Source organism: Erpetoichthys calabaricus, chromosome 6, assembly GCF_900747795.2.
Source record: "Erpetoichthys calabaricus chromosome 6, fErpCal1.3, whole genome shotgun sequence".
NCBI lineage: Eukaryota > Metazoa > Chordata > Cladistia > Polypteriformes > Polypteridae > Erpetoichthys > Erpetoichthys calabaricus.
The window spans coordinates 162,999,822-163,015,105 of NC_041399.2; the positions used below are offsets into that span (position 1 = coordinate 162,999,822).

General features: G+C 38.2%; 2 protein-coding genes across 14 annotated transcripts in view; one reads left to right on the plus strand and one right to left on the minus strand.

Moving 5' to 3' along the window:
- Positions 1–15,284, minus strand: part of LOC114653647 (repetin-like) — a 77,345-nt gene that overhangs the window by 27,782 nt on the left and 34,279 nt on the right. For 11 of the 13 annotated variants that reach the window (XM_028804076.2, XM_028804078.2, XM_051929342.1 and 8 more), the window contains 3 exons: positions 13,989–14,102; positions 4,053–4,130; positions 900–1,028 (listed from right to left, as the gene is read on the minus strand). In XM_028804076.2, the coding sequence (XP_028659909.1) occupies positions 900–1,028; positions 4,053–4,130; positions 13,989–14,102 (321 nt within the window). The remainder of the gene's footprint in view (positions 1–899; positions 1,029–4,052; positions 4,131–13,988; positions 14,103–15,284) is intronic. The other 2 variants (XM_028804080.2, XM_028804082.2) reach the window with 1 other exon arrangement.
- The window catches only part of myd88 (MYD88 innate immune signal transduction adaptor), a 399,089-nt gene continuing 395,224 nt past the window's right edge, over positions 11,420–15,284 (plus strand). Inside the window, exon 1 of the mRNA XM_051929343.1 lies at positions 11,420–11,431. The gene's annotated coding sequence lies outside the window, so the exon portion shown is untranslated. The remainder of the gene's footprint in view (positions 11,432–15,284) is intronic.

Sequence of the window (15,284 nt, forward strand, 5' to 3'; positions counted from 1 at the left end):
TGCATCGGCATTCACAGGCATTACTAATCATTCTGTAAGTATCCCTTAATAGACCTTACTAATCAACTATCATTACAAAATCCACCGTGGTTTGTGCCCTTCAGAATGAAAACAGTTTGCATTTACTTTTTTAATAAAAGGCGAGCTTTTAAGCCTGAGAAATCACCCCGTAAATGCACACGTTTAATTGCACATGTGTTAATATGTATGCTTACACAGTATTAAACCCACCAAGACATGGAATCGTTTAAATCAAGACGCTGTGCTACCTTCTTCCAGATCGGCCCCAAGGCGTTTGACGTGATTACGTAGGAGGCGTGATGACGCGATACGCGACTCCGCCCCCGTCCATTACAGTATATGGACAAAAAATAGGTTCCAGTTATGACCGTTACGCTTTGAATTTCGAAATGAAACCTGCCTAACTTTTGTAAGTAAGCTGTAAGGAATGAGCCTGCCAAATTTCAGCCTTCCACCTACACGGGAAGTTGGAGAATTACTGATGAGTGAGTCAGTCAGTCAGTCAGTGAGTCAGTGAGGGCTTTGCCTTTTATTAGTTTAGATTTGATTTGATTTGATTTGTTGTTGATGGTTCTTTAATATACATAATATACTGTAAAAATATAATCATTGTCTTGTGGTTTACTCCTTAAATATCCATCCCCATATCTTAGTATATGAGAAAGTCTAGGGGCGACCACTCATAATTTTTTGCTATCTTTTTTGCTTTTATGTTTGTGGCCACTGTACAAATATTGTCAGACAGCCATTAACCCATGTAGCCAAGAAATACCCTGCAAATGAAGTGGATTCAGAAAATATGTGCATAAGTAGAAAATTTTACAAACCAATGACGGAAAACTCAAAGAATGGCGTTTATCCAGCTGACTCAACATTACCTTTGAGGAATTGCCTTTGTGTGGAACTTCATGGCTTTCATTTCCAGCAATGTGTGCTTTGAAGCAGCGACACATCCAGGCTTCAGGAACAGCTTTGCTATGTTCGGAATGATGCTCTGAACTATTGTCCTAGAAGAATTACAAAACCATTAGGAAATGTTGATCCTTTACTAGCTGAAAAAAGAAGAACATAACCAGGATTCCTAAGGACTGCCTGGGCCATTGAAGTTGTTGGGATACAAAAGAGTCTGATCTGCTTGTATCCACATTAAAATTTAGCTGAGTCGCTCATTCTTTTGCAGTGTTTCTTGTTTTATAAACACTTTACTTGTAGGTTATATAGTTGGGTAACTCACTGCTTAACTACTGAATAGCTCTGTCCACACTCTGATCGTAGCAGTGAAGTCTCCACAAGAAGAGATAAATAGAGGAAATGAATTCTGCTCACCACCACACACATCCTTCTGCTGATACTAGCATAGGAAAGACATCCCCACCCATAATTACAACAGCGCAAGTGAGCAGAGAGCTGAGGAGACTTCGTGCCAGCAAAGCAGCGGGTCCAGATGGAGTATCGCCACGACTGCTGAAGGTCTGTGCATCGGAGCTGGGGGGTCCTCTACAGCGCATCTTCAACCTGAGCCTGGAACAGGGGAGAGTCCCGAGGCTTTGGAAAACATCTTGTATCACCCCAGTCCCAAAGGTATCACGTCCTAGTGAGCTGAATGACTTTCGGCCTGTTGCTCTGACATCACATGTGATGAAGACCATGGAGAGGCTACTGCTTCACCACCTTAGGCCACAGGTTCAACACGCCCTTGACCCTCTGCAGTTTGCATATCAGGAGAAGGTGGGAGCGGAGGATGCCAACATCTATATGCTACACCGATCCCTCTCTCACTTGGACAGAGGCAGTGGTGCTGTAAGAATTATGTTTCTAGACTTCTCTAGCGCCTTCAACACAATCCAACCTCTGCTCCTTAGGGACAAGCTGACAGAGATGGGATTAGATTCATACCTAGTGGCATGGATCCTGGACTATCTTAATCACAGACCTCAGTATGTGCGTCTTGGAAACTGCATGTCTGACATTGTGGTCAGCAACACAGGAGCGCCACAGGGGACTGTACTTTCTCCGGTCCTGTTCAGCCTATATACATCGGACTTCCAATACAACTCAGAGTCCTGCCACGTGCAAAAGTTTGCTGATGACACTGCTATCGTGGGCTGCATCAGGAATGGGCTGGAGGAGGAGTATAGGGACCTAATCGATGACTTTGTTAAATGGTGCGACTCAAACCACCTAAACCTGAACACCAGCAAAACCAAAGAGCTGGTGGTGTATTTTAGGAGGCCCAGACCCCTCATAGACCCAGTGATCATCAAAGGTGACTGTGTGCAGATGGTGCCGACCTATAAATATCTGGGAGTGCAGCTGGATGATAAATTAGACTGGACTGCCAATACTGATGCGCTGTGCAAGAAAGGACAGAGCCGGTTATACTACCTTAGAAGGCTGGCGTCCTTCAACATCTGCAATAAGATGCTGCAGATGTTCTATCAGACAGTTGTGGCGAGCACCCTCTTCTACGCAGTGGTGTGCTGGGGAGGCAGCATTAAGAGGAAACACGCCTCACGCCTGGACAAACTGGTGAGGAAGGCAAGCTCTATTGTTGGAATGGAGCTGGACAGTTTAACATCTGTGGCAGAGCGACGGGCGCTCAGTAGGCTCCTATCAATTATGGAGAATCCACTGCATCCACTTAATAGTATCATCTCCAGACAGAAGAGCAGCTTCAGCGACAGACTGCTGTCACTGTCCTGCTCCACTGACAGATTGAGGAGATCGTTCCTCCCCCAAACTATGCGACTCTTTAATTCCACCCGGGGGGTAAACGTTAACATTTAACATTATACATAGTTATTGTCTGTTTTTCACCTGCATTATTATCATTCTCTAATTTAATATTATTTATTGTATCAGTATGCTGCTGCTGAAGAATGTGAATTTCCCATTGGGATTAATAAAGTATCTATCTATCTATCTATCTATCTATCTATCTATCTATCTATCTATCTATCTATCTATCTATCTATCTATCTATCTATCTATCTATCTATCTATCTATCTATCTCTTGTTCTTTCCTATTTACGAAGCTTAGCAGCAAGAGCGGGTTTACAACTCAGAAAACACCTCAGGTAGGACAACAGAAAGTGAATGAACATAGTGGCATTGAAAAGGGCGAACTTTCACAGTGATCCTCCAGTTTTTATATCACAATTAGTCAAAATGAAGGAACTCATCCCACATGAAGAAAGGAGACCTTTGCAGGCCACATCTATACACTTTTATTGGCATTATGCATATTAGGAATAATTATTTTTTTCAACAGGAATGCAAACTAATCACAACAGAGTGAGGATTGAGTTTATAATTTTGATCTTTCAAAGCTTCTCTTACTGTACTGAACAAAAGAAAATGAGATGAGCCAAACTCAAATAGCCAAAATGGTTAATAATTCCTTTAATGTTCTTATATAGTGCAAGGTAGAAACAGAGAGTGAATTATTATTGAGTTAGACCACCCTGGGTAAACCACTGATGCGTGGCACTCCCGCTAGTCACAATAAATACACTCCTTCTTTATCTAGCCTTTTTCTGTTTACACTTTGAAGATGAACAGTTTGAATCCTTGCTTCTTTCCAAAATAAAAAAGAAAAGTCAATCATTTTACAACTACTTTTAAGTGGATATATTTACACAAAGCAACTCAATCATAGATGAATTCAAACATATGAAACAAGCACAACAATGTTATTAATTTTAAAGTTTGTGCTTTTTGATGAGGTAAACTGAACATTACAGGAAACATTTAAGGCACAGAAAATATAAGAATTGACCTCATATTTTAGCCCACTGGGAATGGACCTGACCTGAAGCCCACAGTGCTTCAATGAATCCCACTATGGTGTATGTGTAGTAAGACCAGAGAAAGGTTTTCGTTAGGCTGTTTTATTGAGAAGAAACATAATTTAATTTCAGTAATTTCGGTTTATTTTAATATTGTTTGCTTTCAGTCTTTAAACATTGGGACTGCATTCCCAACACCTACCAGTGCCATTCAGAAATTAGGAGACTGGACTGCCACTTACCTTATGAGTCGCATGACAGTCGATACAAGACCAGGACCTGTTGCTGTGATCGTTTTCCATTTGGCTGGCATGATGAGACTGTGGCAAAATTTAAAGAAGAAAAGTAAAAAAGAGAGAGAGCATCACAATTTAAACGTGTTGAATCCATTTACAAAGTCTTCTGTTAGCTGGGATTTATTTAGCTTTGTTGGCCATTCTGTCTGAAACGTTGCCTTTATGTCCGTATGTGAAGTTTCATGGAAGCTCAGCTTTTTTCCCTTGATTTTCATCTGCCGACTCTTTTGTATTCATCCTTATTCTTCCCCACTTATTATTTCTTTATAATTTGCAATGTATTGAATACTCTTGTCTTTACTAGATTTAACTTTCATTCATAGTTTTTCTTGTTTATCTGTTTTTGTAGCCTCATTTGTATAATTCTATGGAAGAGCAATATTCAAATGTTAATTTGCTTTGCAGCAGAAAGTTTGCTGTGATGTCTTGTGGAATTATAGGTACACTGGAAACAAAGTACCTGCCGGGCACCAAGGTACTGCATCTACAAGGGCAAACGTACAGTGCACAAGCATTGCCATACTTACCGTAGATACTCACGTATTAGTCAATCTCGCAGATAAGTCGAGTGTATTGTTTAAGCTGAAAATTACAAAATTTGTTATGACCCGCGTATAAGTCGAGGGTAAAACTTGACAGCTATCAGAGATAGAGGGCGACAATCAGCTGTTAATGGCAACAAAACTCACTGTCACATCACAGGCATTCCCTCTGTGCTTGGAGAAATGCTAGACTCGTTGACTCGGCAATTAATCCTTGCGTGTGCGTGAGTTGCGAAATGTAAACAAAGGCAAGAGGGCAGCGATATGTCACAAGGGAGCAAAGCGAGTGCAGAAAAGAAAACACTCGGCAGACAATGTTTTGCACATTATCGCTGAGTTGGACTCTGATTTTTCAGAATTGGATTTTATTGACAGTGATCAGGAATCGAGCAAGAGGGTGAAATCCTTGGGTGTGCGTGAGTTGTGAAATGTAAACAAAGGCAAGAGGGCGTCGATATGTCACAAGGGAGCAAAGCGAGTGCAGAAAAGAAAACACTCGGCAGACAATGTTTTGCACATTATCGCTGAGTTGGACTGATTTTTCAGAATTGGATTTTATTGACAGTGATCAGGAATCGAGCAAGAGGGTGAAATCCTTGGGTGTGCGTGAGTTGCGAAATGTAAACAAAGGCAAGAGGGTGTCGATATGTCACAAGGGAGCAAAGCGAGTGCAGAAAAGAAAACACTCGGCAGACGATGTTTTGCACATTATCGCTGAGTCGGACTCTGATTTTTCAGAATCGGATTTTATTGACAGTGATCAGGAATCGAGCAATAGGGTGAAATCCTTGGGTGTGCGTGAGTTGCGAAATGTAAACAAAGGCAAGATGGCGTCGATATGTCACAAGGGAGCGAAGCGAGTGCAGAAAAGAAAACACTCGGCAGACGATGTTTTGCACATTATCGCTGATTCAGACTCTGATTTTTCAGAATTGGATTTTTTTGACAGTGATCAGGAATCAAGCAAGAGAGTGAGAAGCCGGCATCAGCTGATCGGGCACCAGCCGATGCCGCGCCAGCTGATCGGCTGCCAGCTGAACGCATTCGCACAGCCGATGCAGCTACGGCAAGGTTCGCGTGGGAGGAATACCCAGACATTGATCCGTGGGAGCCGAACTGGCTACCGGAGTTCACAAGACAGCATGGCTTGCTGTTGGACACAACAGATCACCCGCTGCTGGACTACTTCAGGCTGCTCTCTCCTGATGCTGCTTTTCAGCTACTGTCAGACGAGACAAACAGGTAGACAGAGAAATTTTTTGAATCGCGGGCTGAGCTTGCATCGCATTGATAGCGTGTGTTGCCTTGGTTCTTTTGATTCCAAATCTGGTTGCACGTGGCAGCTAATGGTATATTTGTTATCCAAAACCTGCAAAAGCTAATGCTCAAATTCAAGTATTTCACAGTTTAAAGAATTATTTAATGAAATTAGAAAAAAACTAGCTAATTAGCAATAGTATTGCTGGCTTATAATTATTTCAAAGACCATGGGAAACGGCAGATGACCGGTGACTTAACACCGTGAAGCGTTGAGTGTACAATGTCATTACTCAAATTCTATGGACAATTGTGTTGCCCCGCGGATAAGTCGATTCTGTTTTTTTGAATGAATTTTAAGGCATAAATTTTTCAACATATACGTGAGTATTTACGGTACTTTTGCATAGTGCTGTTAAAAAAAATGCTCTAACACTTAGAGAAATTTGAAATTAAAAATTTATAATTAAAATGGAAAAAAATGCACTTTTATCTGAATTTGCCTTTAGCACACTAAAATGTTGAAAGTAAAATTTTACTGAACATAAGAAAGTTGACAAAAGAGAGGACATCATTCAGTCTAGCAAGCCTATTTGTTTAGCAAAAAGCTAAGCTGTTGCAATATCCCACACAGATGTTTCTTAAAGGTTGTCAAGATTTCTGCTTCAAGAGATTTTGAATAAAGATATCAATAGCTACCGGAAAATTATCGACATTGTCACTGCTAGTACATCGGGGACCTGTGGAAGAAAAAAACTAAATGTATGCATTTTTAATTGAACAGAGTTACTTTGAAATAAGTTTTTGTATATTAAATATTTAATTTTTGTGTAAGAGGATAACACTATAAAGACGTTAATTCAGCAAATGAATAGGCCATATAAAACTGAAATACTGGGTAAATTATTTGTATATTATTTATGTATTTAATTAAATGTTATATGTTGAATAATTTGTAAACTCGTTTAGAAGAATGTAAATTTAATGGTACAACTCATTTTTTTATTTTCTTGTATACGAAGTATAGGGACAATATTGTAATCGTCCATAGATTCAATGTCGAGATTTTGATGAATCTCGACGTTTTAGAGCTTCCTGACTTTCTCGTATACAAAAATCGCATTTCAAAATTTTGATGAATCTCAACGTTTTAAACCTCCCCGAGTCTGAAAATACCATTTTTTGGAATTATGTCTCTGTGTGTGTGCGTGTGTATGTAAACACAATAACTTGAGTACGCTTTCACTTAGGTCAATCAAATTTGCATACAAGTATTAGGTACAAAATGTAGCTTTCTGTCAACTTTTGGGCAATTTGCGTTAACCAGAAGTGGTACTTTACCTTTTATTCATGTAGCTGCTGAGTCCAATTTATTCAACTTTACTTTTATAATAATTGTTCAATATATTATTAATTTGATTTGATTTGTTGTTAGTGGTTCTTTAATGTAAACAATATAAAAATATAATCATTGTCTTGCGGTTTACTCCTCAAATATCCATCCCCATATCTGAGAATACGAGAAAATCTAGGGGGGACCACTCCCAGATTTTGTAATTAACATTATTTTAGACAAGGTTAATTAATTGCATCAATGAAATACTTTTTGCCTACTTTATTCCTTGACTAGCGTCATGAGTCAAGTGACCAAGTTAAGTTACCAATCAAAAATCATCACACCCTGGTAATGCACCCACTGTAAAGAATTTATTTCTCTCAGCTTCACTAAAGCTTACACTAAGCAGTGGCATACCTCAGGAATTGATTCTGCTTTCAATGATATTTAACGTTTTATGAACAAAATATTTGCTTTCCAGTTTTCTCTTTTAGTAATTATTCATGTAAGGGAAATGCTTGAATGGAAACAAACGTTTTCTGTTGGTGATCCTTGTTATTTGTCTGTGTGTGGCTCCACTGTCACAATGTTAATAATCCCCTACTTGGGTTTCGATTTTCATGTTTGGGTCCACAGATTAAAAACTTTAAGAACCCCCTGGGACAGAGGATTGATGTTTAGATTGATAAGAAACATAAATGTAGGGGATGTAGTACAATAGAATTCTTGACTGATATGTGTCTTATTCTCTGTAATGTCATATATCAATAAAATAAAAAAGGATATAAAAAAGCAAAAACTACTCTTTTAAAGATTTATATTTTATTATTAAAAGTGCTTAAATTTCAACTTTAAGTGTCTAAAACTTTAATGTTTATATTAATATCTTTATTTAAAGGCACTTTTAAATTTTATTTTAAACATAATAGTGTGCAAAGATGAAATCTTTATTTAAAAAAAACTTGCATATCTTCTTTTTTGCTTAAAATTAAATGGATATTCATTTATGAATTAAAGGCTTGTATTTGTTTTATTTGCTTCTCATCTAATCTTATTTTTTAATATCTTCCATTGTGGCTTTTTATGAATTGACTAGAGGAAAGTAACAGGAAATCATCGCCTCATGCTGACCAGAAAATGAAGAAGCTCAAAGTAGTTGGTATTCCTGGTAAGAATCTCATCCATCCAAGTGCAAACCAAGCCTAACTCTGCTGAGTCTGCAAGACCAGGGTGTAATTAGAGAGGTAGAGTCATGAGTAAGGAGGGCTGCTTTTTCTCAACTCTTCAGAACCATAACAAGTGAGGCTAGAAACACAGACAAATCTAAAAGAAATAACACTATAATTTAATAAAGGAAAACCAAATAGTAATAATAATAATAAACAAACAAATGACAGGAATCTCTGTACCAGTGCTAAAGTTAGCAACGTACCATTTGGTGTAATTTCAATGCAGTTTACTAGTACATGTATAATAGAATTTATTGCAACAAAGAGTTCTGTACCAAATGCCATTTAAGCAAGGCTGTACATAGATAACCAAGTAAACAAATGATGCTGGCACTTAATTGGGGCAATTCTACCAAAGTAAAATCCCGAAATTAAAATGCCAAACAGAAAGCATAATCCAGCTGTTTAGTGAAAAAATATAATGATTGAAATGTTCTTGTAGTATACTAAGAAAAATGTAGAGCTGGGGTTGCTACTTTGGTTTTTGAGGTGGTCTTGTCACTTCCTTTTGTTTGATTATTCTTTTGTACCGTATATACTCGCGGATAAGTCGGGGCTTGATTTTAACATAAAATTATATAATTATTTTATAATGTCGGTCGTATAAGTCAAATGCGGAAAACTCACGCTATTGGTCCAAGAGATTATGATATGTTAACGCCCACCTGAGAGAGGAACCACGGAGCACACTGCCTTTTTTTCCTATGTGGGTGCAGCAATGTGCTGTATCAGTACATGCTCCTAACCTCTCTCTGTCCCTCTATTGTGCCTACATGACCACACGGTAATACCTGAACTATTCCGAAGCAACGTTTGCACTGATTTGTGGTTTTTGTATCTCACACCCTCATACACCTTTATAGTAAGAGCACCCTTGTCTATGATGGATCGTTTGATCAGAAGTAAATATGAAGCTGGTTTTAAATTAAACATCGTTGAAGTGGCAAAAGAAATTGGTAACTGCACTGCTGCAACAAAATTAAATGATCTGAGAAACTGGTGCGAGATTGAAGGAGGCAAGAAGATGTAAAAAAACAAAAAAATTATGTGTTGGATTTTGGAACGGGGGTATGAGTCGGGGTCTGATTTTATGATCGGTTTTTTAGGTTTCAAGACCTGACTTATACATGAGTATATACGATACTTTGTTTCTTTTCCTTTGTTTCTTTTTCGACTGCATTACCTCTGAGCTATAAATCTCCAGATAGCTGCTGCCTTAGTGCTGTGACATTATCTCTTTGCTCTGTTCTTCTGCTCCCCTTTCTGTTCTTTTTTTTGTAAGCTTAGTGTTGTTTTGACATTTTTGTTTTGGCTTATTCAGGTTTTAAAATGTTGGTTTGGTCATTCTGGAATATGATCTTTGGACAAGTTCTTCTTAATGTATTCCTTTTAATTATTTTGTGTTTTCAATTTATGATTTTAGTCTTTTGTTTCCATTTGAAATTTTGAATTAGTTTTTTGCTTTTGATTATCTTGTTATTAAGTTTTTTTCCCTTCTTTCCTTTATTTTAGTAATTTAAACATGATAATTAGAGATTTAGATTTTTTTTACTAAGTTAGCAGGGCAATTTAGAGTATCTGACTAACCTCACATGAATGTTTTTAGTATGTAAGAGAAAAACTGGAGTACCCAGAGAAAAAAAATCCATGCAGACCTGGGGCCTCATGTGCATAGAATTCACACTATAACATGGCGTACGGACAAAAGCGGAAATGTGCTTACACGCAAAAAAATCCAGATGCATAAATCTGTGCGAATGCCAGCATCCACATTCTTCAGCTACATAAATCCCGGTCAGTGTGAAAAGTAACGCATGTGCACGCGCCTGCTGTCCCGACACAACTCCTCCCAGAATTAGACCACTTTGAATATGGAAATCAATATAAATAGCCCTTAAGCTCAGCCTTCTATGAAAAGACAATGGCAAAAACACAGGGGAAAATAGAAGAATTTCAGCGAATACCAAGTGGAGGCAAGGAAAAACTTACTATTTGTTGGTTTAAATAGTGAATCAACAAAAGGAAGTTGATCGAGTGACACAGAGTGTCGGAGAAACTCGAAAGTTCAAGTTCACAAAGTTGCACAGTGCCCAAAATAAAAAAGAAGCGGTCAGATATCAAAGTCGCCGTGAAAAGGCAAGTCGTAGCCCACCGTCTGAGTGTCATATGAAAACTTATTAGGGTACAGAGAAAAAAAATAGGCACACAGTGGGGAAAAAAGCACGAAATGTCAACTTTAATCTCGAAATTTCCACTTTAATCACATAGTTTAGTTTGTAATTAAAGTAGAACATCATCAACTTCATCATAAAATCATTTAATTTACTAGTTTCTCAAATCCCATCGTAACTAAAGTAGCACGTTAAATGCTTTGTTTTGTATTTGATCTTCTATGTGCTCTATGTGCACTACCTGCTTCTTAAACGGGCTTTCTCTTCCTGCGACAAGACAGAGAATCCATTACATTCATAATATTACAGCTCTCTGAATAATTAAAATACTGAGATGTATACGTGATATCATTTTGATGATAGGAGTTAAAGCATGTTATTAAACCTGGGAATACGGTGGCGCAGTGATAGTGATGAGCAGGCGCCTCGTCCACAGATTGTTCCTGCCTCCCGCAAGATGCTTGCTGTGCCGTGTGTGACCTTCGATGAAATAATTTATTGCAACAATACTGTCTGTTTCAAACGTACTAACCTCCAATTCCTGTCCTTACTTTTCTTTCTCCAAGTAACCAATCACCACACAATCAGCTCTGTAATAGATGTTAAGCCATCTGTAAGCTTAGAACGCAGATTCTTCAAAACTTTTAAGGAACACTGAAATATCTTCGTAGTACATGTTTAATTATTCTATCCTTCTGTCTTTCTGCAGTGTCACGCCAGCCCCAGCAAGAATACAGCGCGAGGCAGGAATAATCTGGGTGGCAGCTCGTTGCTAGCGCTGCGACACCATGTCCTCCCATGTTTAATTATTAACAATATAGATTATTTAAATGACGTTAACATTTTATCTGTATAATGTAATAAACATATTTTGCTGCATTTCATCTTAAAAATGATATCGTCATAATATGTAAATACACGCTTTATAAAGTGGCGCAGGTTGTGCAATATTATAATTGTATTGCAAGTTTACAGTGAGGTAATTGTACTTGTAAGTACAAACAGTTCTATAAGGAGCACTTCATGGACTGATTGAATGCATTTATAGTTCTTGGGATGAAACTGTTTCTGAACTGCGAGGTCTGTACAGGAAAGACTCTGAAGCATTTGTCGGATGAGAGCAGTTCAAATAGCGAATGGCTGAGGCAGCGTGTGCTTGATGATGTATACCGATAATTCTCTTTCAGATCAGCTCCTCCAAGTGGTGCAGTGAGAGTAACAACGCTAAAGCAGCTATGGTATTTGGAATAGTTTGGCCATTCTGTGGACCATTATATTGTTACAGGTTAATTACAATCAGATGCCTTAAACTAATAAACAATATGCGGTTAATTTCAATGTATTTATAAAGCTGCATCAGGGATGTGGATCTGAAAAAGAAAGGGAAACCACACTGGAACAGTAGCATTGCTTTGACACTGGGTGCTGCCAGTTTGCAAAACCGAGCGGAGAACTTGTGTATGCCAGGGTTTGAGCTACCATGAAAATGTGCGTTGCTTTATGCCAAGTTTAGGTTTTATAAATTGCGATTTGAGCGTGGAAACGGGCTTACGCAACATTTTTGTGCATACGCACCGTTTATACATGAGGCCCCTGGTGATTGGGTCGGGATTCAAATTAAGTGTCCTGGAGAGACATATCACTTGAAATGTAAGACTGACTTTATGGCTAAGCAAGTGTACATTGGATTTCAGTATTCATTACACTGGTCAGGAGTCACTTACATTTATTTAATCACATTGCTTGTTATATTTCAGCTCTTTCATTTGCACATTAAGACTGATTGTTCTTCCACACTTTTCAATTGTATTTGTGCATTCACATAATACGGCATTCTCCACAGATAAAGTGAGAGGCAGAGTGCAGTCTAAATAAAATATACCTTCTGTTTTTAGCCTATTCTGTCTCTGTAAGTTCAATACTGACTTTTACTAGTCTTTTAATTACATGTCCATCAAAGCACTGATTAAATGAATCCACATGTGCATAGGATTCATTGTATTCCATACTTTGAGTTTAACCAAGGACAAAAATAACAATTTGACAGACTTTAATCTGAAAGTATATTCTCTCAGGGAAATTAGTGGCCGTATAACTCAAAACACAGGGAATTCAATGGCAAATTCAGAGAGAAAGAGTGCACTCCAATGCATGAAGAATCCACCACTTGAACCCAGAGCAGCATCAACTCCACACAACATTTTTAAAGACTTGATATCATAAACTGTCCGATAAATTTGAACTCTAAATAGCAAGTAAACAGCCAACCTCTCTCTGTTTGATGTTTGTCTGTCTCATCTGTTTGTGTCTTGTCTTATGTGCCGATATATATATGCAGCTATCATATTTCTATAATCCTTGTGTTTATCAATAAATTGTATTATTCTGTTTCTTAAAACGAGTAATAATAATAATAATACATTTTATTTATTTGTAGGCACCTTTCTAAATACTCAAGGACACCGAGCAATAGATAAAACACACATTATAAACAAAACTAAAATACAAAAATTTAAATCAGACAGAGCAATTGTAATCAAAGAGAAAAGCAGTCTTAAACAAATGAGTTTTAAATTTAGATTTGAAAAGTGAAAATGATTCAATATTTCTAAGTTCAGATGGTAGTGAGTGTGCTCCATTTACCTTGATATAAGCCTAACAGTTGGAGACTCTCCTCCTACAACAGAGAAAGGTAGGGAAAATAAAGTAGGAGCCTTACCGAGTCATTTAATTAATTGCCGGCATTGCCAATAGCAAAAAAGATAATTAAATAACCAGAGTTAAATTTTCTTCCTATTCCTACAATGTCACCAAAAATCCAGAGTTTATTTGCTTGTGTAAATTCCTACAATATTGTATAGACATTATAAACCCAAATGAAATTGCACAACTGCATACGTTTGTTCTAACATTAAAATGAACATTTGATTTAGCTTCCCATCTATCACAGAACAATGAATATTTGGGTGTTTTCTGAAATAAAGTTTCACATTAATGAAAATTTTGATGAGCTATGAACCATGGCAGGTAGCATTGCTGTCTGAATGCACTTAACACTCAGGTCAGATTTCGGATTGGATTGTGTTCTGTGCAATGTTTTTATGTACATCTTGAATATGTTTAGCCTTTCTCCAAGGACTTGCATTTGCCCCAGCTCTCTGAACAGTCACTTAGTTACTGATCATCTCTCGATGTGCTAGGACTTGTGTCACTATTTGTCACAACCTGGTTGTTGTCCTGTCTGTGTCCAAGGCTGACAACATAGTCTTCAACTCCCCTAGAGAAAGAGAATGAACTGGTTTTAAAATGAAAGTATAGTTTGAGAAATGGAGGAAATAATCTGTTACCATATCGTGACCACCAGAAATTCGATGAAGTAAAGTCTTAGCAAAATCACTGGATATGCTGGAAGTCAGTGGTATAGTATCACTGTGGTCATGTCTTCTCCATTTCTGTTTAACCTGGAACACAGTATTGTAATGAAGACAAACAGAACTAGAATTTTTGGATTTTACCAAAACAACTTGTTCCAAAAAGATGCAGCATAACAGAAATAGTTTTTGGTGGATTATAATGGTGCAGTGGTTGTTTAGGTGTCCCTGAAAGCCAGGGAAACATCTGTCAACTATGCTGAACCAATTATTGTGCCCAAAAAGGTGACCTAAGATGTAAAGCAGCAGATAAAATGAATAGAATTTACATATCAGAACAGTAAAATTTCTGAAGACAGAGGCAGCAAGAGCACTGACAGAATATAATGGTAGAACAGTAAACAGCAAACAACAAGAGCAGGAAGCATGAATTCAATGAGGCTTAGCCATCATAAGCCCAGAGTAACAAAAACCCAGACGGAAAGCAATAGAGAGGGACAGACAAGGGACTCATCTAGTCCATGGAATCTGCAGTAGAGGGCTGGAAATCTCCACTAATCCAGGACTCATTCATTTGTTTGAATACCTGTCTGTAGACAGACTGACCCTGCCTGCAGCACTGAATGGCCACTCAGAAAGTAAGCTGAAAATCGGGCAGCACAGCACTTCCAGGGCATACTGAGCAAACGTGTGGCTTAAATCCAGTCTGGTAACCCAGAACTCCATGGGGTCATCAGTGTGCATAAACTCAAGTGCACCGATGCACCCATGGTAGTCACTCACCATGCAATGACTGTGTATGACTGGGTTGTTGAGACTGGAAAGGTTTCCATCACACTGCCACCATCATGGCTGCTGCTGCTACTGACAACTCTCTGATGGACATATGGAGAAGTGGCGTGGGGGTAGCATGGCAAAACCAGCTTGCTGTTAAGGGTGGAACTGAGGGGTGCATTCAAAATTGGCTTCTATACCTTCCACATTCTCAAAATGTGCTGGCAAACCTAAATCCCTTTTTGGTGAATATGGCTGTGTGCATGAGTGGAGTCCCAGCCAGATTAGCTTCATACCTTCATTTACGCTGCCACAATACTGCATAGGATAAGCAAGTACAGAAAGTAGATGGGTGATATTATAAAGGAAGTGAAAATGCTACAGCAAAATACAGTTAAGTTAAAGTAGATGAACATTGTAAAACACATCCTTAATTTTTTCTCCATTCCTCTCTCACCCAAATGCTGATCTGAGGATAGATCTATATTGGAGGAAGGA